The 25771-nt window shown below is 38.2% G+C and overlaps 1 protein-coding gene across 2 annotated transcripts in view; it reads right to left on the bottom strand.

Annotated features, from left to right (window-relative positions):
* Window positions 1–24709, bottom strand: part of ARHGAP5 (Rho GTPase activating protein 5) — a 43511-nt gene extending 18802 nt beyond the window's left edge. The window contains exons 1-4 of one of the 2 annotated variants that reach the window (XM_030274627.4): window positions 24445–24709; window positions 17355–17461; window positions 9930–13829; window positions 432–579 (exon numbers count right to left, since the gene is read on the bottom strand). In XM_030274627.4, the coding sequence (XP_030130487.3) occupies window positions 432–579; window positions 9930–13652 (3871 nt within the window). In that variant the 5' untranslated portion in view covers window positions 13653–13829; window positions 17355–17461; window positions 24445–24709. Of the gene's footprint in view, window positions 1–431; window positions 580–9929; window positions 13830–17354; window positions 17462–24444 lie in introns of those variants that run through there. The other variant, XM_072930208.1, reaches the window with a different exon arrangement.
* Between the last annotated feature and the right edge of the window lie 1062 nt (window positions 24710–25771).

Here is a 25771-nt window from a genome sequence, read left to right as displayed (position 1 = left end):
GACTAATCATACCAAATCAGAAGCCATTTCAAGCACCTGTTTTCTATAATTGGAAAAGGTGGATTTCAGAGCTTTTAAATACATGAAATAAAACACAGTGGTAACAGTGAGACATGTAAGACTGGACTGCCATTGGGTTAAAAGTCACTCGGCACTAGATACTGATGTAATTTTTTTTAATTACAGGGAACATGTTAAACCTCAGACATTTGTCAAAAGGTAATTAAGTATTTGTATAAATAAAGTCAAAAAACCATCATCACATATTAAGCATAAAATTTAGAAAACACATTCTACTTTTTAAATGCACGTAGCCCACAATTATTTATTTCTAGGATAAAATTCTAAAAGTACTTTAAAAGAGAAAATGAGAGGTATTACTCATTATGCAAAATGGGAAAGTCCTTTCTCTAACAGTCCTCCTATCTTACCTGTATCTTCAATGAATTGCACACATTTTTCAACAAACAGAGGTATTGGTTTCTCAGGTGTAACCAAATCCTGTAGGGGCATCCCAAAGTAATTACTTTCCCAGTTTCTACGGATTGGAGGATTGAATGTCTTAGTTTTCTTTTTCGGCTACAATAAAACAGAGTTATTTAAGTAATAGTCAAGCAACATTTTAACCAACTCATATTTCAATCATTCAGTAAACACAACTATATCATACATCTATCAGACATTAAAATTCCTCTACAGCAAAAATAAATATTAAATTAAATAAAAATAAAAATTAAATGTACTTTAGAAATTACAAAGTACGTGACTATAAAGTAATTATGTATTAGATAAAAAGCACTCAACTTCTATAAGTTTTGATCCCTGCTGTATTACATTAGGAACAGGATTAACCAATATATCAGTAACTGAAAGACCACAGGAACAGAAGTAAAGACACCACTTGTTTAGAGCGCTGTGACTTGTTTAGAGTCTTTCAGCACTGCTCACACCAACCACATCTGAACCACACCTCTTTAGAAATTGTCAGGATAAAACTCTGTTGCCCTTCACCAAAACAAAGTTGGTGTCTTCTGCATATACCTAAAGATACTAAATAATCTTTATATTGCAACAATATAAGAAACATGATGATGGAGAATGACTAACAAGCAATCAAGTCTTAAAAGTTGCAGGCACTCATACTAAGCATGAATGCTTTGTTACAGGCACAGGATTTTAGCCAAAAGGAGGTTTGCATTCAATCAAAGATGGTACGTTTGATATGGAATTTTCCTGGTTTTATTTTTTTTTTCCACTGAGAACGAATTTTATCAGTGGAACTGATAAACCAGCCCTGGATGTTTACAAGAATTGTATTGTATCAGATACCATAATTCATCTCTGAATACTGATGAAAATATAAATTACACTAAAAGTATTTATTTAGGTAGCATCCAGTTCAGATGAGCAACAGCTGGAAGGGCCAAGCTGAAGCTAAACAATGCATAAAACTCAGTGAAAACATCTTTGTCAAATGTTAAATGAAAGATCATTTTCGATATATAAATGGCAGTAAAGAAAGGAAAAATAATTCATTTTTTTTTCCCCAAGGTGTTCAGTGCCCATCTCCACCAACGCAGAATAAATGAAGCAAGATATACTCAAGACTGTATATTTAAGATCAACATGATATAAAAAGGCCCTGTGTGTCTCTTGGAAAGCAGTCAGATAAAAGGAGTAACAAACTAGGTCTCTACAGAAATTTTAAGAAAATTACCAATATTATCTGTGCAGAATGCCTGGAAATTGTATGAAATATCAGACACAGACACAAAATAGGAGTGGAGAATGCTCTTTTCTAATAATTGTCCTGCTTTTAGAAGACAGGTTGCAAGGGACTGCCATATCAGATTTGATATTATGCACACAGAAACGCAGAAAGATTCCTTAGATGAACTCTACCTGTAAACAGTTTAATCCCCAACTTGGAAAGTGAGAATTTTTTCTAAAGAACTTAATGAAGCATAAAGAATGAAAGAATAAAGAGAAAAGGGAAAGAGAAAACCCCAACCCTGAAGTCCTTTGCACACTGGTCTAAAGGCACAGTAGAAGAGATGACACTGCAAGACTATTCCATAAACATTAAACTACAATTTCACAAGGCAGCTACAACAATAAGTTTATCATCTATTTCTCATTATGTATAATTATGAATTTTGTATCTCCCCTGTACAACATTTATTAAAATACCTCTCTCATTATTTTCCTTTCTTTTAGGGTGTGTGAGGGCATAAAAATCCTCACACAAACAACTCTATCTACATGACCTTTACAAAAAATACTTCTGAAATCTAAAACTAAAATTTTGACGCTTTAAGAAAAAACAACATGCTCTTTCCTCATTTTAGACTTCCATACTTTCCTGAAGTCTAGATTTCTTAAGTGGAGAACTTGTTCTGAACAAAAAGGTGTTCCGTGCAAAATACCTGGTTTTGCCAAAAGACCAACTGACTCTGGGAAAAAAACATGGGTCTTATTCTAATAAAAGTAAGACTCAGTGAAAGCTTTTCTTTAATTCCTGTTCCCTACTATGAGAAAACTGCATTTTTTTCTGATCCATCAGACATAAAATGGAACTTTTAGATTTGCTAATCAAGACAATGACTACCATCATTTTTTCTGTGTAAAATTAACTTTTAAAACATCTCTAATGAAACAATAAACTGTTAAACATTAAATTATTAATTTAGTTAAACAGCACCTGAGTAAGGAGAACCATTTTAAAATTCCTAGATTTTGGCAGAGGTATTTTTAGTTCTATCATTCTTCCCAATACACCTTCATCCCACAATGTAGCAGTCACGTCATACTCCATGCAGCAAGTACCAATCTAGGCACAGCCAAAATCAATTTTGTATGCTTCTCCTACATCATCATAAAAATGGACTAATAGACACCAAGTTAAAGAAGACAAGAACCAGCACAAAAGTTTTGTTACTTAAGCCTAACAAAATGCTCATTGTTCATATATCACTGTTTTCATGCAATTAAAACACAAGCCCAAGACCATAAAGTTGAAATCCCTAGTTTTCCTAGAGATCTGTGGGGCTTTGTATAATTGATTGCTGCACTTACGTTGAGCTTTCAGCATGGGTTTCATCACTTGCTTCTTGCCAAAGACAACTGCTCTTCATACCATAACAGAGGTTAAAGCCAAACCTTTTTTGGCAGGAAAGCATTTTAACTGTGAGAATTCCAAACTTGCCTTGCATTGCATTTACTTGCAATATTGCTTTATTTTGCAGTACTTCAATCACCAAAATACATGTTGCAAAAGATTAGCTAAAGTCCTCTTAACATAAGACAAGGCAAACACAAAAGCATATACTCTAGCATGGTAATGCAAGTCTTGATTTCAAAACCAGAAATATTATTACAAAGAACATTTAAAGATATAGATGTAAGGAATACTGAAGCTTAACCCTCTTGACTACAGGTACTATGGCCAGCTAAGCAGCACTTCTCATCTAGAGAGAAACTAGGCTAAGACTTCAGGCAGATATGAGTCTTGAGAGTACGATGTCTTAAATATAAACTTTTAAAAATAATCTAGAAAACTAAAAATTGCCAAAATCCTATCAAGGCCCTTTATGGATGGGCCGCTTCCTTTAGCAAGCCTTCTGTTCAAGACAGGCTTTTTTTTCTCATTCCCACCCCATCAGAACTACCATTAATTATTTATTTATTAAAGAAGAAATGCAGCTACTTCTCTACCTCTAAAAGACTTCACTTCTACTTTTGATGCAAAGGAAATTTTCTGCCTGCTTCATATGCAGTCAGCCCTAGGGTCATGGAGGGCAAAGTCAATATTTTCAGGACTAGTAAAATAATTCATAAAACCACGCACCGTGAACAGCATTCATTTTATAGTCTTCATAAAACTATTTGTAATCTCTAATTCATAGCTAGCTCTCCAGAAACTGTATGATATATGAATAATGCAGATGGTCATTGTCCCTAACATGCTCTTCCTTCCCTTCATGCCTACTGCCATTTGAGAATTCCAGTTTAAAGGCTTAAGAAGGCTCTAAATATGCATATTAAGAATGTTAAATTTGAACAGACAAAATCTGAAAATACAGATTCTGATATCTCCTATATTCCTCAGGAGAAAAAAAATTCCACCGCACATTCCAGTCTGAAGTAGACAGTATTTTACTAAATTAACCACTGAATTTACACAAGAACAGCTGAATAAAAATTTAAGTTGATCTCCCACTGCTCACATGTTTACCATAGTCTTACTAAAACTGAGATCAACACACATGGGTTCTATGGTTCCTCACACTATTTCCATAGTAGATTTAACATAAAACTTCATACAGTTTCGACATTATAATGTTGAAAAGCAAATTTAATCATAGAAAAATAGATGGCAAATGCACTGCTTCGTCCTCTAGAAAGCCAGAGTAAATATGTGAGAATTCATCAAGATGCTAGTGGATTTTTCTTGCTAAAATACTGAGAAAGTTTTCAGATTAATTTAAAGTAAAAAGCATCTTACAATCATCTCGGTATAAAGGAAAATGGAAACGATAATTCACAAACTTCTTTGGAAGCAACTAGTGTTTTCTGCAAACAGGATTACAAGGCAGAATGTTTTAAAACACTGTTTTTCAGATTTAATTTAGCAATACAGATGGAAACTCCATTCATACAAAAAAAAAAATCAGACCTTGAACAATCAAACTATTGACCATTGTCCAAAGAATCTAAATAGTGAAAATTTTTTAGATTTCAACAATGGCATGCCAAAAAATTATCACTAAACAGTTAATTTACTATAGTGTTTACAAGATCTCTCTAGTTAGGATTTATTTTCTTCAAGATAAGGCTCTGACTTTCCAGTTGCAAAAATTCATTCAGGATATTTGCTGTTCTTGATATGTTATGGAGAATAAAAACCTGAACAATTATACTCTCTCTAAAAGAGGTGAAAAAAATACATCCTAAATCAGACATCGAACACATCTCAAAGTGTCCACAAAGAGCTCTAAAGCAGGTGGGTAAAGTTTTAACACTCATCAATTCCATTGTAAAAACAAATAATAAGGTTATTAATTGTCACTATATGGAATAGCTACAGTTTCCCCATAGGCAGGCTTCCTACTGAAGAAGGAATTACTAAATTATGACAAGGGTCAAAAATAACTTGCTATTATTTAATGATAATAGTAACACTAATAATAATTCTTCAATTGACAAATATTTTTTTTAAATATTTACACTGGGCTTGTTTACACAGTGAGACAATGGAAAGCCAAGACTACTGTGATTTAGGCTTTATATTAATGCATAAAATGCATCAGTTGCAGCTTTAAGGTTATTGAAGCAGTTCATCCTATCTAAGATATTAGAAGGCTTCCTTCAGCAAGATCCTTTTCCTCTAGGAATCTTCATGCCCTTTCCTGACCTGAAATTTTCTGCAATTTCTGTCATTTTGCATTTCCAAATTCATTAAGTTAAACTGAAAACAAAAATAATTTATGATACAGCTGGCAAGCCTGCTGCTTTTCATGTGTATGAACACCAATAATGCTTACACTAGACCTTAACGTTAAAAATTCTAATTGAGAAAAACATCTAATTGTAATTCCCACTTCCAGTTTTTGATAAAAATACAGAGATGAATGAGCATACAACTCAGTTGGGGAGGACTAACTCGGCAGAGAAGAAACAGCTGAGGTAAAGCTGCATTTTAATATTTTCGGGCGTGCTTAGTTCCTTTGTAAGTTTGTGAACACCATGAAGGAAATAAATAATCAAACATAAAAAGCATGCCAATATAGGGGAGAATTCACTCTGCAAAATCCATTGTTTTGCTTTTTTGTTTAACAGCAGAAAGGACAAGGTACTTTTTTTCCTAGGAAAAACTTTATAGAAGTAGTTCTGTAGGTGAAGAAAAAAAGCCACTAGTTTAACAAATATTAGCACACAACATGCACTTCAAATACTGAACAACCTGCACTTGAAATATTTCAAGCTCAGAGTGCACACACAACTACACATGAACCTGGTTAAAAAGTCCTGTGATTCAAGCCAGTCTGCTTGCTTTCTCCTCCTCCTCCTTACTGCTCTTCATATTTATCCCCATCAGAAAAAGTTCAAAGGTTCACTTGTTAACAGCACATGCAAGGTCATATCACAAATTTTCTCAGAACATTTAGACATGTGCTAATAAAATAAAACAGGATAAAGGCAGGTGTATCACAAATTTTATTATACTGATTCAGCTTTTTCTACTTTTTCTTTTCTAGAAGCAAAGACAGAACCACCATCTGTTGGTTTTACCAATCTAGACTTTAGTAAGGCACCTGGTGATGGCAACTACAGCGACAACTGGAAAAACAGAAAAAAGATTATATTCAGAAACAAAAAGGACAAAGTCGTAGAATAATGGAAAAATCCTGCATTGGAACGCACTAATAAAACGTACGTGCTGTTATGTACAGGTACTATATGTGTGTGAATGTACATTAAACCACCTGCACTGTGTAGTATGGAGTCATTACCTGGAAAGTATCTAGGACAACAGCAGGCCAAAGGTACCTAAAGTGGCAGCTGCAACTAAGCAAAGGTTGGGTTCAATCACACAATTGTGTTGGGTAGTAATTTCTAGTAGATATCAGCAAACATTAAGATTACATGATACACTGTTAATGACATTCCTTGCAATACTATGCACAGTTTCAGTCATCCTCATTCAAAAACAGGTTCAGAGGAAAATTCAATTTTTTTTTTTTTTTTAATCTTCTAAAACTCGAGACAAGAAGTAGCCATTTTCTCTTCACCAGTGAGGAGGTGACTGGCCAGAAAAAGAAACCTTTCGGAGAAAGGATACAATAAGGAAGGGTGAAAACTAGGAATTGCACCTAGGAATTGGAAGATTCTTCACCAATACAGAGGAAATAGAAGCTCTGGATGAGTTTTTCATTGTAAGAATGAGGACATAAAAGTCTTCAGAGGAATTATTTCTGTGATAATTGAAAGAAGGGCTTAAAGATGATGCTCTTCCAGTTCTGACTACCAGTATACTGCAACAATATCTAAGAACACTAGCACAGTGTTATGGACAAAAATAATGGGAAAATAATTCAGACCAAAGCACACTTCCTTAAGTGGCCTGAGTTTTAAATTGTTTCTTTGGGCAATAAGAAACATTACATGACCTTGCAAGTAATGTTACCTGCTTGCCACAGGTTTGTCACTGCTATACTCTCCACAGTAAAACATTTTCATTTACACTTCCAAATAGCAACAAGTAGCACAATTCTGAGTATTTACTTCTGCCTTTAATAACATGTGTCCACAATAGATTTTTAAAGTTTGATACATATATGTTAGCCAAACTAACACATATGTAGCCTACTCTACTGTATGTCAAATCTCGCTTCCTTCTTCCTACTCGCCCAACTCTTGCCTTTTTCCCTTTAGTTTTTTTACCTGAACCCTACAATCACTTTACATCCATTCTCTACCTCCCTATATCTATCCTAGAGCCTTTTTTAAAATGTGATTTTATCCTGAGCTGGGACACTGGACCTGAAAGGATCAGGACAAAATAAGTATCTTTCAGCACAGTTATCTCTCCTGCAACACCTTACAAAAAACTCACCCAGAAACACCACATCTCAAACCAACAAAAATGCAAGGAGTATCAAGAATGTTACATCCTACTTGGGCTTAAAAAAAAAAAAAAAGTCTTGGAAAAAGACAATTAGGAGTTCAGACTTTAAAATCCAAGTTTCTTCAAGCAAATTCATTCTGTTAATAAGATTTCTGTATTTCAGAATCAATATAATTAAAGCAAGAATACTTACACATGTATCCTATTTTCCCTTTACATTAAGCTAAACAATTCAGAAAAAGTATCAGTAAAAGATTTAAGAAATAGCCAGAAAAAAGTACACAAGTTCTATTTACCTCTTTCACATTCAAGGGGTCAAAAAAACCCAGCACACAGTCTGTAAATAGTAGTGCACTAACATCTCTCCCATGGACCAAATAACAAGGACCATATAATTAGAATAATTTTTGCATTTCTGTAATAAAAGACTAATAGCTACTCATCCAAAACAACAAATGAAAACATACAGAAAAAGTTCCAAAACTTAAACTGCATCTCTTCTGAAATAAAATTAACTGTTAAAAACCCCAAAGAAACAGATAATGAACTAGAATGACTCACTTGAACTGCAACTACTATCACTTAACTTCATTCAAGTCAACACACAGAGAAGGCACTACTTTTCAAAAGCACTGAGCACTCGAGATATTTTGAAAATTTGCAAACATTTGAGCCATCAAGTTAAATGTTTTCTCAATTACAATAATCTCCACTATTATTAGGTTTTTACTAATTTAATAGCTGCAGCTTTGCTACTTTTGAGTAAAATACAGTGCCCTACCTCAGAAAAAAAAAACACATAACCAACAAATCACCAACCAACCAAAACTTAAAACAATTCTACTCTTCAAGAAACTTATCCACTACAAAAATTAAAACAGCCTGGAACTTGGAACTCAGGCTTCTCAACAGGCCAAAACTAGAAGTGGAGGCTTTGTTAGAGCCATCAGGGGATTTCCTGACACAATTTCAGGAAGAGAAGATCCCCCCCACTATAGTAATCTACTCAGTTTAGCACATAAATATATTCAACTCAGAGTAACTTGCTCTCAACTCAACACAGCTGCAACAGTAGGAAGATTATGCAACTACATTTTGATTTCGCTGTAGAAAGACTATTTCAAGCAAAAGGAGTCCTGAAGGTGGACTCAATGATCTTTATGGAGTCCTTTCAACTTTGGATATTATAAGTGATTCTATGAAAAGTATATAAATTATATATATATTTTTTTTAAATCTAAGTTTCTCCAAAATATTAACTTTGAAGTATTTTTAACCATATGATTTTATACCCACAAGACATCATTATCCATGCATATGAGTAAGCCTTGAGAAAATTTAGTGGCCTTTAAATAAGTCATGTGTAATTCAAATCACAGCTGCATACCAGCAAGAATTTTAGCTATTAGTTAAATTTAACTATGCTCTACTTTAACAAAACTTATTTCTGCAGTTCAAATACCATCATATTTAAGCTAAAAAAGTGACATTTTAAAAATGCTACAAAAGATAATATTAAAAAGGTCAGATTATTTTGAGACAAGAAAGAAAATATCTAACTGATCAGGAACACTCCTGATTTCATGTCTAACACAATGATTGCTGGCCTAAAATTAAAATCTAAGCTATAAAGAATGTCCATCTAGAACCCACACCACAAAGCCAGTAAAAAAATAAGTAACTCTCAGGCAAGAAGATGCAACATTTTTCAAGTGAACTGCAATATTATTATTTTCCCTTCATTTCCCTGTTTTGTTCCCTTTATTCTGCTTTTATAGAGAGCTATAAAGGTAGCACAACTTTCATCTTGACTACGTGTTTGCCTACACAAGGAAAATGCAGCAGTCAGTAGAACTACTATATGAAGTTTTATTTTTTTTGCACTTGTTCTAGAGTTCCAGGTAGACAACTAAGAATTAAAAAGAAATCACTCCTTTCATTCACCAGCCCTAAACCTTATTCCAATAGCAAAAACTGCAACAACTGAAAGAACCAGTTCTACTCAAGAACTCACAAAGCAGCTTTTTCCTTAAAAAAACCACATCACCTTACTAAAATGGAAGGAAGCCTCCACATGAAAGCAGAGATGAAAATAACTGACATTTATTGAATAGAGGATAAGACAGACAAACCGTATCATTCCCTAAGGTTTGCTAGTTCAAGCAACTTACTAGAAACTTAAGGCAAAAAAATCAAACAAATATAGTTTGAACATTTTAAAGCACCTGTTTCAAAAGAGGGTCACTTCCCATTCTACAATGCACCAGAAATTGTAAATAAAATTTAAAATTAATTAACTTACCTTCTTATCTTCTTTTACTTTGTGGGGTTTCTTTTTCCCTTTTTTCTCATCCAATTCTTGGTCCGATGTAATAGCAGGATTATCTATGCCACCCTTCCAAGTTTCAACAGGGGAAAGAAGTGGGTCTTCTTCACTTCCACGATGCCTTCCTTTTTTTTTACCTTTACAGGTGGTAAAAGCCTCATCATCACTTGCGTCCGAATGTGTTCTCCTATAGTAAGACTTGGCTTTGCTGAACAGCGTCTTAGACTTGTACTTGTATTTTGAAGGCCGTCTTTCCCCATGACTTTTGGATACTCTGTCAGAAAATCCATTTTCTTCCTCACCTTGGCTACTTATAACAATTGAGTTTCGAACTTTAATAATACGATTCTGACTATCCTCTGGAACTGCATAGATGTCATCTGCAAAGCCTTTATGTTTGTAAATCGTGTCAATAGGTTCAGCATAGTTGTCAGATGGGTCTATATCTTCTGGTGGCACTGCAGGCACTCGAGAAGGCTGTTTCCTGGGGTTTTTGCCAATACCTGCCTCAATTGTTTTCAGGAGGTTAGGATCCAGTTTTTTCACATTTGTTCTTGGAACAAGTGGTTTCGGTTTTATTGGAGGAGGCACTTTATGGTTGCGCTCATGGTCATGACAATTGATTGGTGTACTGTGAACAGGATACTCATTTCCTTCCAAATCCAGTCGGTACTTTGAACGATCGCTAGGTGCTGGAAGTAACCTTACATCATCACCAATTGGACTGTAAGGTGGTGGTCCTTCAGCATCATCCTCTGAATCTGGGTAATTATAGTCAAGGGAACCTCCTCTCGGAGATCTTGGAAAAACATCTTCACTTGTATGCGTTGATTCCCTTGTGCTGTCTGACATGTAGGAACTTTCAATCATGTTTTTCTTCTCTAATACATCACTGAAGAACAATGTGAAAACCTCAGTTTGACGATGATATTGAGATAATGAATATAAAGCTGTAAACTTAGCAGTAATTTCTGTTGCTATGTGTTCTCCTTCAGTCATGAGTTCCTTGATTGCTTCATTCTCAAAGAAGTCTGCTTGGCTATCAGTAACAGCCACCAACTGGACAGGAATAGTATCCTGAACTTCAGAAAGAAATGCCCGAAGCATTCCCATGGATGCCTTTCGCTTTGCAGAATAGACCAGTATATATCCATGAACAAGTTCATCTTTCCTTACACCAATTGAAGAATGATATGACAATATAGTTATCTGTATTCTACGTCTCTTTTCACCTATTATTTTATCAAGCATTAAAGAATTACTCTGGCCAGCCTGAGCAGCACTACAGGAGTGAGAATCAAGGAAAGGTGAAAGAATAAGATCCACACTGAACGGATCGCCACACATGGCACACATAACAATCCTTAAGTCAGCTTCTGACAGATCTTTAATGGTGGGAACTGGATTTACAACATCAAAATTGTGTTTAACTGCTTCTAGTACTCCCCTCAGAGCTTGTTTTATTTGGGCCTCATTAAACTTGCGTGGGTATGTACCAGCAGGCACATCTACAAAAGGACACTGTAACTTGTTAGCCAGTTGCTGTCCCTGATGTCTCAGAATAGGTAGATTCTTGCTAACACTGTCCCTCTGGTTAGCCAATATTAATGTAAATGAAAGATTAGCCATATACTTGTCTCTCCTTATCTGAGATGCTTCAGCCCTTATTTTTGCAATGCAGTCCCCAATAAAAGCCAGTGATTCAATAGAGTTAAACACGCAGAAACAACCATGTGGTTTGAAGGCTGAGGTCCACAACTGAGTCAGCAAGTAAGGGGATTTGGCATCAACTGGCCTAAGATCTAGTTCATATATTTTTCCATCTAATGCATATTCATCATCAGTGGATTGTGTCCTAATTTCATTTGCCAATTCTTGTGCAAGGCCATCTTTGCCCAAAATGAAAAGATTGATTTTATCAATGTTGGCACTATCATGGTATAAATTTGAGCGTCCATGGTCTTGTTGCAGAAGACTGTTGGCAAGTAACTCTTCTACTTTTATGTCCATGCAGTTTTGGCCACTGAGACAAGTTTCTTTAGTCGGGTGATAAACAAATCCTATATGCTTGAGCAGAAGAGATTCTCTATCAGGTGCAAGTTTCTGTAAAGCTTTGTATCTAGGTTCTCCACTCAGAACTGCATGAATTTCACTCATTTTATCTGTACTTGGTGTTGCATTAAGATCCAGATCATAAAATAACTCTGAATGTTCAAAAAGCATTTCCTGAAACTCCTCTTTGGCTTTTTCAACAATCTCCCTCTGATGCCTAGCATACACTTCCTTACTATCTGCATCAGTGATGTATTTGAATGCTTCGTCCTCCACCACAAAACATATAACTTCTTCCCATGGCTGTCCAGGTGAAATTAATTGGATTTTCTCAAGAGTTTTTTTGAATTTCTCTTTCATTTCAACTCTCCTTTTTTCTGATATAAGATGTTGCACATGGTTTTGATAAACTTTTTCTGCCTCTAGGGTACTGAGAAGGTCAAATGGAATCCTTCTGTCATTCACTTTATCTATGTGGTCAGTTTCATCCCAGGGTGTTTTTTCAAGCACTACAAAACAGGACTGGAAGTCAGGCCTTTTCTCCATTACCTTCAAGGCTTCTGACCAGCTCAAAAGTTCAATCTCCTCAAGATTTGACAGAAGAGTATTAAGAGCTCTTGGCAATGCATTAATGTATTCTTCTTTCCTCTTTCTAATATGCTCCTGTTTAAGTTGCTCTATGTGTTTTGAAAATGTATTTTTGGCCTTTTTTGTTCCTTCCAAATTTATGTACTCTTCATAATCAGGGTGGTTTTTCAGTTTGTTACTAACAGTTTTCCAAGTTGCATGATAGTCTCTCACAGTTTGGACAAGTTTTTCAAACTTATCTGTTGCCGTAACAACTAACTGTCTTTGAGTTTTATAGGCATCCAGATAGGGGATTATTTTAGGTTTACCACGAGTTTTATCCATCATTTGTACCAGTGCAGTAAAACATGTTTCAACATTGACATTGAATCTTGCTGATGTTTCCACGACCACAAGGTTCTTCTTATTTGAAGCAAAGGCCTGAACCTCTCGCAGATAATGATCCACACATTCATCACATTTTGTTGCTGCTATTATTATAGGTTTTTTAGATTTTGAGAGCTGGATATAAAGATTATTCACAAATTTAAGTTGATCATCAAACTTCCTATTGCATCCTTGGCTTACATCAATGCACAATAAAAACCCATCTATGTTTAATTTCCCTTCAGGCATTTGTTTTTGCTCAAAGTCTTGCTCCAAGCCTAGCTGATCTGTGCAAATGTACATTAGTTTTTCTGCGGACTGCAGTTTGGAGGCAGCTGCACGTTTTATGTACGGTTGTAAATTCGTACTCCGATGAGGCAAGAAAGTCTGATCGTCAATGAATTCAGTCTGCTCAATTACATGAATTCTGCACTCAATTCCATCCTCACCACTTTGTGCTACGTCACCCCAGTACAAAAAGTGATCATTGTTAACAACTCTTCCTCCAAAGTCAATTGTGCTAAGCACAGAGGTATGCTCAGGATAATATTCATCTGCTTTTGAACGAACGAATCTATTGCACAAACATGACTTTCCGACTCCACAATTACCTTTATCCTTTTCAGTTCCAGACAGTCCAACAACACTAACAGCATAAGATGGGGGGCGTGGCTCTTTGTTTTTTGCCATCATAACTTTCCTCTCATCCTTTTGCAATTATCAAGGTAACTGTATGTGGTTTTCATTCTGGAAAAGGTTCCTACAAATTTGAATTGTATATCCAGGGTTCCAGAAATCGCCTTCAGTCATTCCTGCTTCAGCTTGTAATTAAGAGAACCTCAGATAACCTGGACAAGGAGCACCATCTTCCTAAAAAAAATAGAGAGGAAAAAAAAAATCAAGATTGCAGATATGTCTTTGTAATATTCATGAGGGAAAAGATTTTAAGAAGCACTTGTGCTTGATCACCCTGATTTTCTGTATATATGGAAATCATACAACTACTTTGAATGAGATCATAAATTCATGATTCAGTAATACTAATGCTATTTATACTACAGATTTTAAAATAAACAGATTTTAGGCACAGTTTAATAGGTTTGTCAGCTGTTTTGATAGCTGAGCAGCATACTTCTTAAAAAAAGAAAACCCAGACCCAACTCCCAAATTATTCTTCTCCTTCTTATCTCACAAATACTGGGCACTAAAAAGCAAAAATACATTATAAAAACTCTAAACCCAACCCAATATTCATGCCCTTCTATTCACACTCAAATATTCAGCAGATTATCATGATCACCTGCAAGAAGAGCATTACTTTTGTGTGCATTGGTAGGTTTGAACTTAGGATGCAGTAAAGAAAATTTAAAAATGAGTAGCTGTAAAAGCAGGCAATTGGCCACATGCCTCAGGTGCTACCTATCTCCAGAAGGAGACTACTTGATTTGTATACTAACAGCAAACTGCTTTTAAGGAAATGTTTCAAACATGAATTCTACAGAAAAACACAAATATCATACAAACACTAAGAGTAGGACTTATGTATAGATTTTAAGACTACAATGTTGTTTCATTCCTCTGTCTCTATGAAAAAAACTTTTACTAACTGAAAACAAAAACTACTATATTTACATTCAGTTTCACAGAATTACTACAAGGTTCCAGTGGCTTTATTGAAGCTGTCATCAAGTATATCAATTGCCACTAACTCTCAGTTATTAATCAGAAGACTTTCCTTGCATGAATACTGCAAATGGAAATGCATTTGCTGTTTTGAATCATTTACATTATGAGGAAGACAGAAAAAATTGAATACCCAAATGGCTAGTCCCAGCAGATGGTGACAAGTGGCATGAAATCTACTTGGGAACCAGTAATCAGCATGTACTCTGCAGACCAGCACTGGGTCCAATACTGTTCAGTATCTTCATTAATAATTTGGATGATGGGGGAAGATGTATGCTCAGCAGGTTTGCTGATGACAAAATTAGGAGGAGCAAAGGATACAGTCCTGCCTGCAGGGAGGAATGAGCCCATGTACCACTATAGGCTGGAGCCAGCCACCTGAAGAGCAGCTGTCCAGAGGGTGACCTGGGAATCCCAGTGGACATGAACACCACCCAGCAGTGTGCACCTGTGCCAAACAAGGCTAAGAGTACCCTGGGCAGCATTAGACAAAGTAGCGCCAGCAGGTCAAGGCAGGTTAACCTTCCCTTTTGTGCAGCATTGGTAAGGCCACACCTGATGCACTGTGTCCAGTTCCACAGAGAAGGAGAGATACAGAACTACTGGAGAATGCAGCAAGGGGTTAAAGCACCACAGCAGCTCTGATTTAAGGAAAGGCTAGGAGAATTAGGACTGTTCAACCTGGCAAAGAGAAGACGCAGGGAAGATCTCATCAATGTGTACAAATATTTGGAGGAAAGGTGAAAAGAAGGCAGAACCAGACTCTCTTCAGTAGTGCCCAGGAACAGGACAGGAGGCAATGGGCACAGACTAAAATACAGAAGATGACATATGAACATCAGGAGACACTTCTTTTTTATTGTGAGGGTGACTGAGCACTGGCCTGGTTTGCCCAGAGAAGTTGTAAAGGCTCCTGCACTAAAGGTATTCAAAAGACACCAGAAGACAGATCTTGGCAACCCTTTCCTAGGTGACCCTGCTTGAACAGGGAGGCTGGACAAGTTGACATTCAGAAGACTCTTCCAACCTACACTGTTCTGTCCTCTGTGAAAATATTTTGATAAAAATATAAAAATACTTTTCATTTTCTTGGTAAAGAGACAAATATTACATGGCACTATAAATGAAAGGTAGATACTGTTGTACTTAACATATTTGCTTTTACATTTGTAGAGTACAAAGTAACAAAGCAAACGTATTTAAACAAACCTATAAATAGCCCTTATCAGAATGAAAGTATAACAAACATCAATGCTGAAATTTTAGTGTTATATACTTTGTCCTTCTTAGCAACAATTAACTAACCAAAATATAAAATACAAATTACATACATAAAACCAGCTGTTAGTTATGGAAATCATAGAAAAGGAAAATATATTTTTTAGAAAGTATCGATTTCATTACAAAATTAAGAGAACAACTTTTTTTATACTCAAGAACTTTTATATTTCAAAAACCGAAATTTTTATGCCAGATTTTAGAATTCTTTTTCAATTAAATCAGATTACTCAAAGACGCATTCAGAAAGACAACTCATATTTTAAATTTTCCTTTTTACTCTTTCCACTGTGTTTATTATATTCTTAAAAGAGAGAATTTGGACCTATCAGAAAATGACTCCAGAAATAAAAATACTTAGCAAAAATAACATCCTTTACAAGCAGTATTTATATTACTACAAATAAACCCAGTGTTTTCTTTCTAAAGCAAAGCTTACCATAGTAGCATCATTCAAACTGTTAGAATGAGAAATTCAGTCAGCACTTTCACTATAAAATGTTTTCTGTTTGCCACTGCACAATACAGATTTCATGTGGACTAAACTAGAACACAAAAATCTTCATCCACATGATTACTTAATTTCATCAGGAAGACACTGTCAATTTGCAATTAGTCTGTAGGAAACAATCAATACTTTCACATACTCCACATCCTCAGTAGCAAACATTGTTCCTCCTCCATCTACAAAATGTTTTTTTAAATCAATACATTTCTAAGCAAGTAAGTACAAAGAGTAAGGGGAAAGGGGACACTGACAAAGGCAGAACCAACACATAAGTCTCTCATTAAAGTTCTGACAAGAAAGATTTTAACCATAGTAGAAGCTGACTCATGAAAGATATTTAAAACCAGAATAGGTTTGTTTTTGGTTTTTTTAAATACAGTTCCTATTTTGCACTGATAGTACAAAGTCACAGAACAAAATCTATGTTCATTAAGTAGTAAAACTGGTAAAAATCTGACATTATAATGGCTTCACATTTAATATGTAATCATCATTAAATTGTTCTCCAAATGGAAGATTTTCCATTTCACTATACCACTATTGTAAATTTATCGTTTTGTACGTTTTAAAGAATGCACACTGGAAATTCATTGTAAATTCATTCCATTATCTTAGTGCAATCTGCCTGATTCAATTATAACAAATTGTAAACACTACGATTCATCTAACCCTGCCCCGCACCTTTGTTATTGATTCAAAGGAGGGGTTGTTTGAGTTCCCCAACTAATTTCAATCTTAAGATTGAAAATAATACAAAGCATCTGACATCACTGCAGGAAGAATCTCTGACCATCTACAGACACACTGTAGGACCTTGTCTCTACAGACTTTCAGATTTCCAAGTGTAGTTATAAAGAAAATAGCAGCTTGTACTTATTTACCCACCTTTAAACACGTTATAAAGGTCTAAAGCCCAAACTTACCCTTAGGAAAAAGAGGTGCAAAGCAAGATGACTATCCTGCTGCGATCTCCCTGCAGTAACGTCACACATTTAAACAGTGCCCTTCAGTAAGTCCTTCCCTGAGGGATCTGAAAACAAAAAATAAGAACCATTAAAAGTTTCAAGTTTATGAAGGAAGAAGCAGTAATGAGAGAAGGTACAACACTTCATCTATGCATACAACACTTCACCAATGCATAAGGATTTTTTTCCTTATTTCAAACCCATAAACAAAACTCAAGCTAGTCTTTGTCTAAATTTGGAGGGTTTAAATCCTGTAAGCACACCTATTAATATTTGAGAGAGGTTAGAGTTCTTAAGTAATTGTGATTTAAATTTCAACTTGATACTTCAACAATACCTAGGCTGCAAAAGCCTGCTCTGAAAAAAAAATTAATATAGTTTCTCAGACAACATATGAGCTATAAAAATCACTAATCACTTGTAGAATAATTTGGAATTCTAAAGTATTTAGAACATAGGTTTGCAAGGTGAAGTTGGGATAAGTACAAAATATATGAAACAAATGTATGTCTATGTACATATATTCTATTAATAGGGAAAAGGTACAGTCTACCTCAAAACCCTTTTACCTATAGTACACCACTTCTAAATTAAAAGGACTCACAAACTGTGCCAAATTAGAAATTGAAAGTATAATTGTATCTGAAGATTTTGAATTCTCAACTAGGGTACAAATTTTTAATATAACCCTAAGTGCTGATCTCACTGCAGGAATGCTACTATAAAGTAATCAAAACCAGAACTCTCTTCCATTGTTCTTCCCTTTGCATCACACAAAACCCAGACTTTGCCAGGCCAGTGCTCCACATACTATGATGCAGAACAAGAAAGCAACTTGAGGCACTTGCACTGGAATATTACGTAAGCCATTTTCAACTAAGGAATGGTATCATTGTTAAGCAAGATGCAGCACCATGCTGTATATATGCTAAATACTACATCAAAACAACAGAGCTCTTTCTTGTTTTGCCATTTACAATATATTCTCAATAACTTCATTTTGTTGGGAATAATATTCACTTTGCTCCAGTAAATTTTCTTTTGGACAAAAAAGGTTTGGCAATACTGATAAACAATATACCAATATAACAGTAACTAATCGTGTGGTACCAAACAACACCAAAATCAATAGGCACCAGTCTATCAGTCCTGCATTAAGCCTGGCTGAGTTCATTGCTAAATTATATCACCTGACAGAGAAGATAGGCAGTAAGTCCTATTCCCTGCCCTTACCTCTAAGCTGTGGCACTCCTCTACATCCACAGCTAGCTGAGCAGAGCAGATACTTGCTCATGAGGAAAAACACAGTGGGACTCTGAAGAACTCAGAGTATGTGGAAGAGCAGACAGAGTAAGAGAAAAGTGTCTCCCCTTGCAAGAATGCATGTGAGGCTTGAGGGACACTGCCACAAGAGAAAGCTCAAACACAGGCCTCCACAACACCAGTCAGAAACAGTAAGACACCAGAAAACACCCTATTTACAAATACATGTTTCCCAAAGTCTTCCAAGCTGAATTCTAAACACTAGAATAGAATGTCATATTATTAGCAAATAATACATACTTAAAGAATTAATCATCTATCAGTATTAAGTAATTGTGACTGCACAGGAACTTGTAGATGAGTCCACAGTAAAAAAAAATAATTTACAGATAAATATTCTTGAGTATTTCTAAATATCCTCCAAAATTGCTTTCTGAACCTAAAAATGTTTTAGACCTAACATGGCTGAAGCAAAAATTTCTTGCCTGAAAGAGTCCACAGAATTGCTTACGACCACCAAGTATTTAAGCAGCTGCCAACAGGGAAAATAAAAAGTGTTTTCCCCAGGTCCTTCACTCACTCTGTACTGTTGCCTAGACACAACAGTTTATGGATTAGTATTTTCGGGGGTTCGTTTTAATCAGCATATTCTTGCAACTGTGTTTGTAAATTACCTGGCCAAGCAAAGAGAAGCACATGTGAATTAAAGACCCATCACAGCCTAGTCTGCTTTACATGGCATACCAATACACGAAAAGAAACTTACTGTAACCTCTACAGCAGATCACCAAGTAAATTCAAACACATTAGGTGTCACTGAAATGGTCTGGAGGATGAGTTTCATAGTGTTGTGCACTGAAAACACACGGACCATGACTCCAAGCAAGCTACAGCTCCAGATTCAAGTTACTATTGACACCAAGTTTTTATATCAAGTCATTCCTCACTTCATACTTTCTGAGAACCAAAACTTGGCATTGGAAAACATTTATTACAGTACCCAACGTCCAAGATCTATCACCACAACAGTAACTACAGCCCTACCCAAAACAGAGTAAAAATTCAACTGTTTCCTCTTCTAACAACCAGTTAGAAAAAACAAATGTTGACGTACCTTAATGTAATGTCACCATTTCTCATTCAGTATTTACCAAGAGCTATCTTTTTCACTCAAGCAAGCATAAGAAATCTTCCCTTCAGGTAAAAATCTTTTTTAGAAATGAAACCAGAGAATACCAATGTCACCTTATCAACAATTTCAAATCATTTAAGTCTGTTGAGTGATGTGTCCTGTCCACTTTCCAAACACATTCTTGCCTTCACAAGAGCTGCTAACCTTAACTAACCATACTTGAAACCTTATTTAAAAATGAGGGTAAATACAACAATTACCCAAGTATCAGCCAACATGAGAAAAAACATTACTCAGATTGCTTATCAGAAATTAAGCTCAACCAAGCAACAGCAACACAGTAAGGGACAACACTGATCCTCTGGCTGAAAGAAATTCAGTTGAAGTGGTATGCTGATTAATTGTGCTGGGGAAATGAAGGCTGAGAATGGATGACTCCAACTGCTGTTCATTTCAGATTTGGTTAGCATGACGGCCAACTATAATCCCGAAGGAGTTCTGTAGCCTAGATAATTCTCTCCATACAAAAGCAAAGTAATCAATGTATTAAAAATAAAAAAGAGAGAAACCTCAACTGGCCAACTTCATACTATAAAGGAATGAAAAATCGTGCTTAAAAACAGAAGTTCAAAGCTCTTAGTTCCCACTAAGCTCAATAAATGTCTTCTATTAATAATAATACACTGAAGACTGTCTGTGTATTACTCAAAATTAAATCAGAGCCTAAATATTATTTCTGAATCCAAAACATCATTCTTTAGGTGGAATCTAGCAGTCCCAGGGCATCTATTATCATTATTACTCCCTGCAAAAAAACCCAAACAAACAAGAGAAAAATTAAACCAACCTACATAAATTAAATTAAGGTACAATAAAAAGGTAAACTATAAAGGTTCAAATTACCAGCATAGCAGTATTCTGAACTCGGGCCTTTCATGTTACTTATTTACAGATTTTTGAATATCTGAAAGCATTCAATATAGTTTCAAAGCATATATTTTAACAGGGAAGGAAAGTGCAAGATTAAAGAAGTAATAAATTCTTAATTCTTTTTGGACAGGATAAGCTCCAACCAAAAACATGCAGAATGGTCAGAGAAGTTTCCCAGAGCAAGTCTCCCGATCAGGCTTATTTGTGGAGATACTCAGGAAAAACACAAAAGAACTAATGGAGAAATTTTACAAAGGGGATCCATAAAAAAACTTCTAAAAACAGAAGAAAAAAAAAAGGAAGCAGACAAAGAAGGAGGGATCAAAGTAAGGACACAAAAAGGGCTAAAATGCACTTCCTGGGAGAAAAGACCAAGAAAAATTTACATCCTGGTATGGGCAACTACAATTAATTTTACTGATCCACAGATCTGGATCATTTCATATTATTTTGCTTCATGAGCAACTGCAGTATAGAATCCAGGACTCAACACCATAAAGCTTAGTTTGTTGTTTGACCTTGTAATAAGCTATATGTGTCATTTCTACCTGTGTAAAATAACACTGGTTAACCCCTTTTTAAAATTACTAAATGAGAAAGGGAAATGGCATATACAAGTAGCAAATAATATTCTACATAAAAATTAGCCAACCTAAATAAATAAATGCCAAAATGCAACTATATATACTTTTCCAAAAATTGTGCATGCAGGTATTGGTTTTCCTTTGTTAAATGCAAACATTCTTCTGTCATGCTTGAACGCTAACTGATGCAGAACTGCAAAAATGCATGGGAATTCTAACTCAAAGCCAAAGAAACAACTCTTATTTATCACAAAATGTAATGTGCAGAACTAGCCACAGATAAATTATTTTGGTTTCCAATAGATGTACTAGAAAAACATGATTAACATGCAAATTCAAAATAACTTCACATTTGTTTCAGATTTTCTTGTGAGGAAGTATGAACTTGCTTTCCTTTAAATATTTCACCAAATTATAAGGAAGTGATGAGATGGTTCAAACAATAATCTATAAAATACAATATTCTTCTAGCTCACGTACACTGACCTTTAGGCTAAAAATTATCAGAGCAAGAAAGAAAAGAAGAACCAGCCAAACAAAGAGTGATTAAAGAGTGATTATGTATTTTGTGTGCCCATTAGGAAAGACGTAACACATATCCAGGGGATAGAAAAGCCCCGGGAGCGCTAATCCGGAACTCGCAGGGTGAGCGGGACCCCCAAAGTGCGGTGAGGGCGGGGGGCGCGGCACGGCGCGGCCGAAGCCCCCTGGCGGCAGAGGCGCCCCGGCCGCGGGACGCAGGCCCCTCTGGAAAGCATTCCTGCCTTATCACCGAGCAGGAATGCACCACGGGCTCGCTCGCACGGCTACGTCATGGCCACGAACGGGGCTGGTTCAGTTCGCCCGCCGTGACCGTGCCAGCAGCACTCCGCGATGGGTGCTCGGCCCCCAAAGTGCCACTCTCTCGGAGAAGGTCGCGGCGCCTCAGCCCCCAAGAACGCCTTCTGCACAGAATCCTAAGGACACACCGCCGAGCAGCCTACTAAACAGAGGGATAAGGAGTGCTTTGGGAAGTTTTATGCGAAATATTCCTGAAGGATGGCAGTACATGGCATTTATCTTGTGTCAAGAAACTACTTTTGAAGCCTTAAGATAGCGTCAGCATCCTTCTAATATCTTTATTTTGCACTATCTACTCAAATAACAAGTCCCAACAGGGAAACTTACACAGAACAATCTATTATTATGATCAGTGCTTTTCTTTGCTACAAAGTCTACACACAGAAAAAAACCCTACAGCTTTAGGAAAGCACATAGCTTGAAAAACATGTGGAGCATTTGGTTCTGTTAGTGCTAAATATAGCATTTTAAAACAATTTCTTCTGAGCCTAAAGTATTTAATTGGATTATGTTACACATGCAACACCTTAGCTAAAGTAAAGTCCAATACCAGGGAGTGGTAGGCATTTGGTTGCAATTATTTACAATTTTACAACAATGGCAGCTGCTTTAGATAGGGATACTTCAGGGGGAAAATGCTGTTTCAGCTCAGTATGTTCCGCACTTATAAACAATTTATACTAAAACAAGTTAGTGATAAGGTAACAAACGCTTAAACAATTTCCCATACTTTAAGTACTATAGACTTTTAAAAAAAACCCTTACATTTGCATCATACTTTTTGAGCTCTAGTAACAGAGTTTTAGTAGAGTACTATAAATAGAATTTTAAGAATTTTAGCACTTAAAAGAATTTTCAAAGCAGCACAAAAAATGAAAGTATGCACCTGGATGAATATTTGTAGCACCCTTACTTTACATATGTACTATAAATAAGTATCAGAAGGCAGTTAACTCTGGTCACTGATGTCACTGCTGAAAACAACTGTCACGCGGAAGACTCTTCAGAAGGTAAGACAGCACAGCTGACAAAAATGCCACCTATTAACTCCTCATTCTTTATTAAATAAGTATGCAAGCATCAGTGCTGCAACTGGCTTCAATGCACAGGTTTAAAATGGACGTCCAATTGACCAGCTAATGCTGTTCTCTCTCTACTGCTTTGACTCTGCAGTGTAGAGTTTTCAAATTTCTGTCAAGGATCCTTATTAAGGAAAAAAAAAAAAAACCACCAGTTTATCTGCATGACACTAAACTAAAGAATACACACATACCCCCACAGGCCTATTTTGGTCTAGATTAAAATTGTTCCCCTCCTACTTATTAAGGAAATATTCCACGCTGATATCAAAAGCGATACTGGAGAGAGCAAAAGAGGGGGGTACAGAGGGGTGGGGTGTATTGTGGGGAGAAGGTGACAAGCATGTCTTCCTTTTATAACTATATAGTCCTGCTTCTTTTTTAAATTAAAGCAGTGTTTCATACTTATGTCTTATAGCTACAACACCATGGCATTACATCTGTATGTTTCTGGTGATTCCCTTGGGTGGAGAGAGTCTAAAGGTTATGCTGTTTGAAGGGATTCAAAACGTTTGAAATCTGCAACACTGCAACTGGCTACCCTATTCCAAAGCCTTAAAATCCACCTGGTGGAAAAACAGAAATGCACACACATCATTAGGAGAGTGAAGTTTTCTGAAATTTAATATCGAGCAATATCTGAAGGTGAAAGGAAGGAGGAGGGGAATGGACAACTGTTCAAATTTAGTAGAGGAAGAAAAGAGCAGAAAAGGCGTGAATGAGTATTAGGGGGTAATGGAGAGGAAAATAAGTACAGAGAAAGGAGAAAAAGGGGGAAAGGCAGTGGGAATGGAAGGGAGGAAGCTAAAAGACTAGGCATAAGAAGGGAATGAGGAAGGAAGAAGAGAGGAGCAGGGAAGCTCCCCTTCCTGCCTTCCTCCCTCCCTAGAGAACCGTGACCAGCTGGCAGCCTCGTACAGCAGGCTCAGACCCTCCCATTGCTCAGGCCTTCATCACCTGTTTGGGACCAGGCACCCCGCTCTCTGCCCTTCCCGCCTGCCCTCCGTGGCGCGGCGGGGCCGCGGGGCCGGGCGGGGGGCGCGGGGCCGGTGCCCGCTCCCCACGCGGCCCCAACCCTCCCAACTGGTTACAGCCAGCGGCCGCCGCGCCGGCTCGCCGGGCTGCAGCCGCCTCCTCCCCCCGCTCCCCTTCCGCCTGCCGGGCCGGCCGCCCCGCTTCAGGCCGGGCCGGCTCCCGCGGGACCGCATTCCTCCCCTCACCTCGCGCCGTCGGGATCCGGCTCCTCGGCGGCGGCGGGAGCGGCAGCATTCCCGGGACGCTCTCTCCACGCCGGCGCCCCCGGCGGCTTCTCGTCCCCGCGGGGCTCTCTCCGCTCTCCGGCCCGCAGCTCCCGAGCGCTCCCGGCCGCCGCAGCCCCGTCCCGCCTCTCCGCTCTCTCCCCGGCGCTCAGTAATGGCGGCCGCCGAGCCTCCCCGGCTCTCGCTTCGCTGACGGAGTCTCTCTCTCCCCCTAACTTTACCTCAGCAGCTTCCCTCCCCTCCCCCCTCCCTCCCGCCGCCGCGGCTCAGCGCGCGCCCGCCCGGCCAGCTGCGCGTGCGCGGGAAGGAGCCTCTTCCTGCTGTCGCTGGATTCCCTGGGAAGCCTGGGAGGGCGCGCGCGGCCGGCACTCGGCTGCGCGCGCACGTGCGCCGCCCCGCCTCCCCCCCGTCCTCCGGGGCCCGTGCAGGAGCGCGCGTGCGCGCGCACCCGGCTCGTGCCCTGGTGGCCGCGCGGGTATCGCGGAGAGCCGGGAGCTTGGGGGACCGCGGTTCGAGTCCCGCCTCGGGCAGCGGAGCAGGCCGGGACGCCGCCGCGCCCCAGCGGGAGAGCGGCTCCGAAGTGTGCAGCGGCCACGGGCTCGATCCGGCTCTCTTGGGTGGGGGCCAGCCTAAGCTAGGGCCTACCCTGAGCCTACAGCCAGCAGCGATGCCCGCAGAAAGGAAATTGGCAGTTGACCGGGATGGAATTAAGAGATGCCAAAACGCTGTTTGGTCAGCCTGCTGTGCCCCCAGCTCCTCTCCTGCCCGGCTGCTTATAACTTTTCACAACATTTCCCAGGTTTAGCCGGTGTAACACAGCACTTCCTTCATTCGTTAATCATTAAAAAGAGAAAGGGCACTACAGTGGGGCTGCTCGTGGCCAGCAGGTGGGACGCCCACCTTGGTGGGACAATGCATAGGACATTCCAGGGCACACCGGGCACTGGACGCCCTGGGAATCCCCATAGGACATTCCTTCACAGGGCACACCGGGCACTGGACACCTGGGAATCCCCACAGGACATTCCTTCACAGGGCACACCGGGCACTGGACGCCCTGGCAGTCAGGTTGAGCAGCCCAAGGCAGCGCAGGCACTCGGAGGGGACCCCGCATGGCTTGCAGGAGGTGAAATCCCCCTCCCACTCTCAGAGCCCTCCAGGGTTGTATGTAAAGCCCAACCCCACAGGGATGGGGCTGAGGAGCTTTGTGCTCCTGCCTCTGGAGCTGGGTTTCCTCAGGCAGTGGCAGGTGAGGCATGGCACGTATAAAGGAGCTAGTAAGTAGGAA

This window comes from Taeniopygia guttata, chromosome 5, assembly GCF_048771995.1.
Source record: "Taeniopygia guttata chromosome 5, bTaeGut7.mat, whole genome shotgun sequence".
Lineage (NCBI taxonomy): Eukaryota > Metazoa > Chordata > Aves > Passeriformes > Estrildidae > Taeniopygia > Taeniopygia guttata.
The sequence above is the reverse complement of the archived record's forward strand: the minus strand, read 5'-3'. Positions and strand labels throughout refer to the sequence as shown.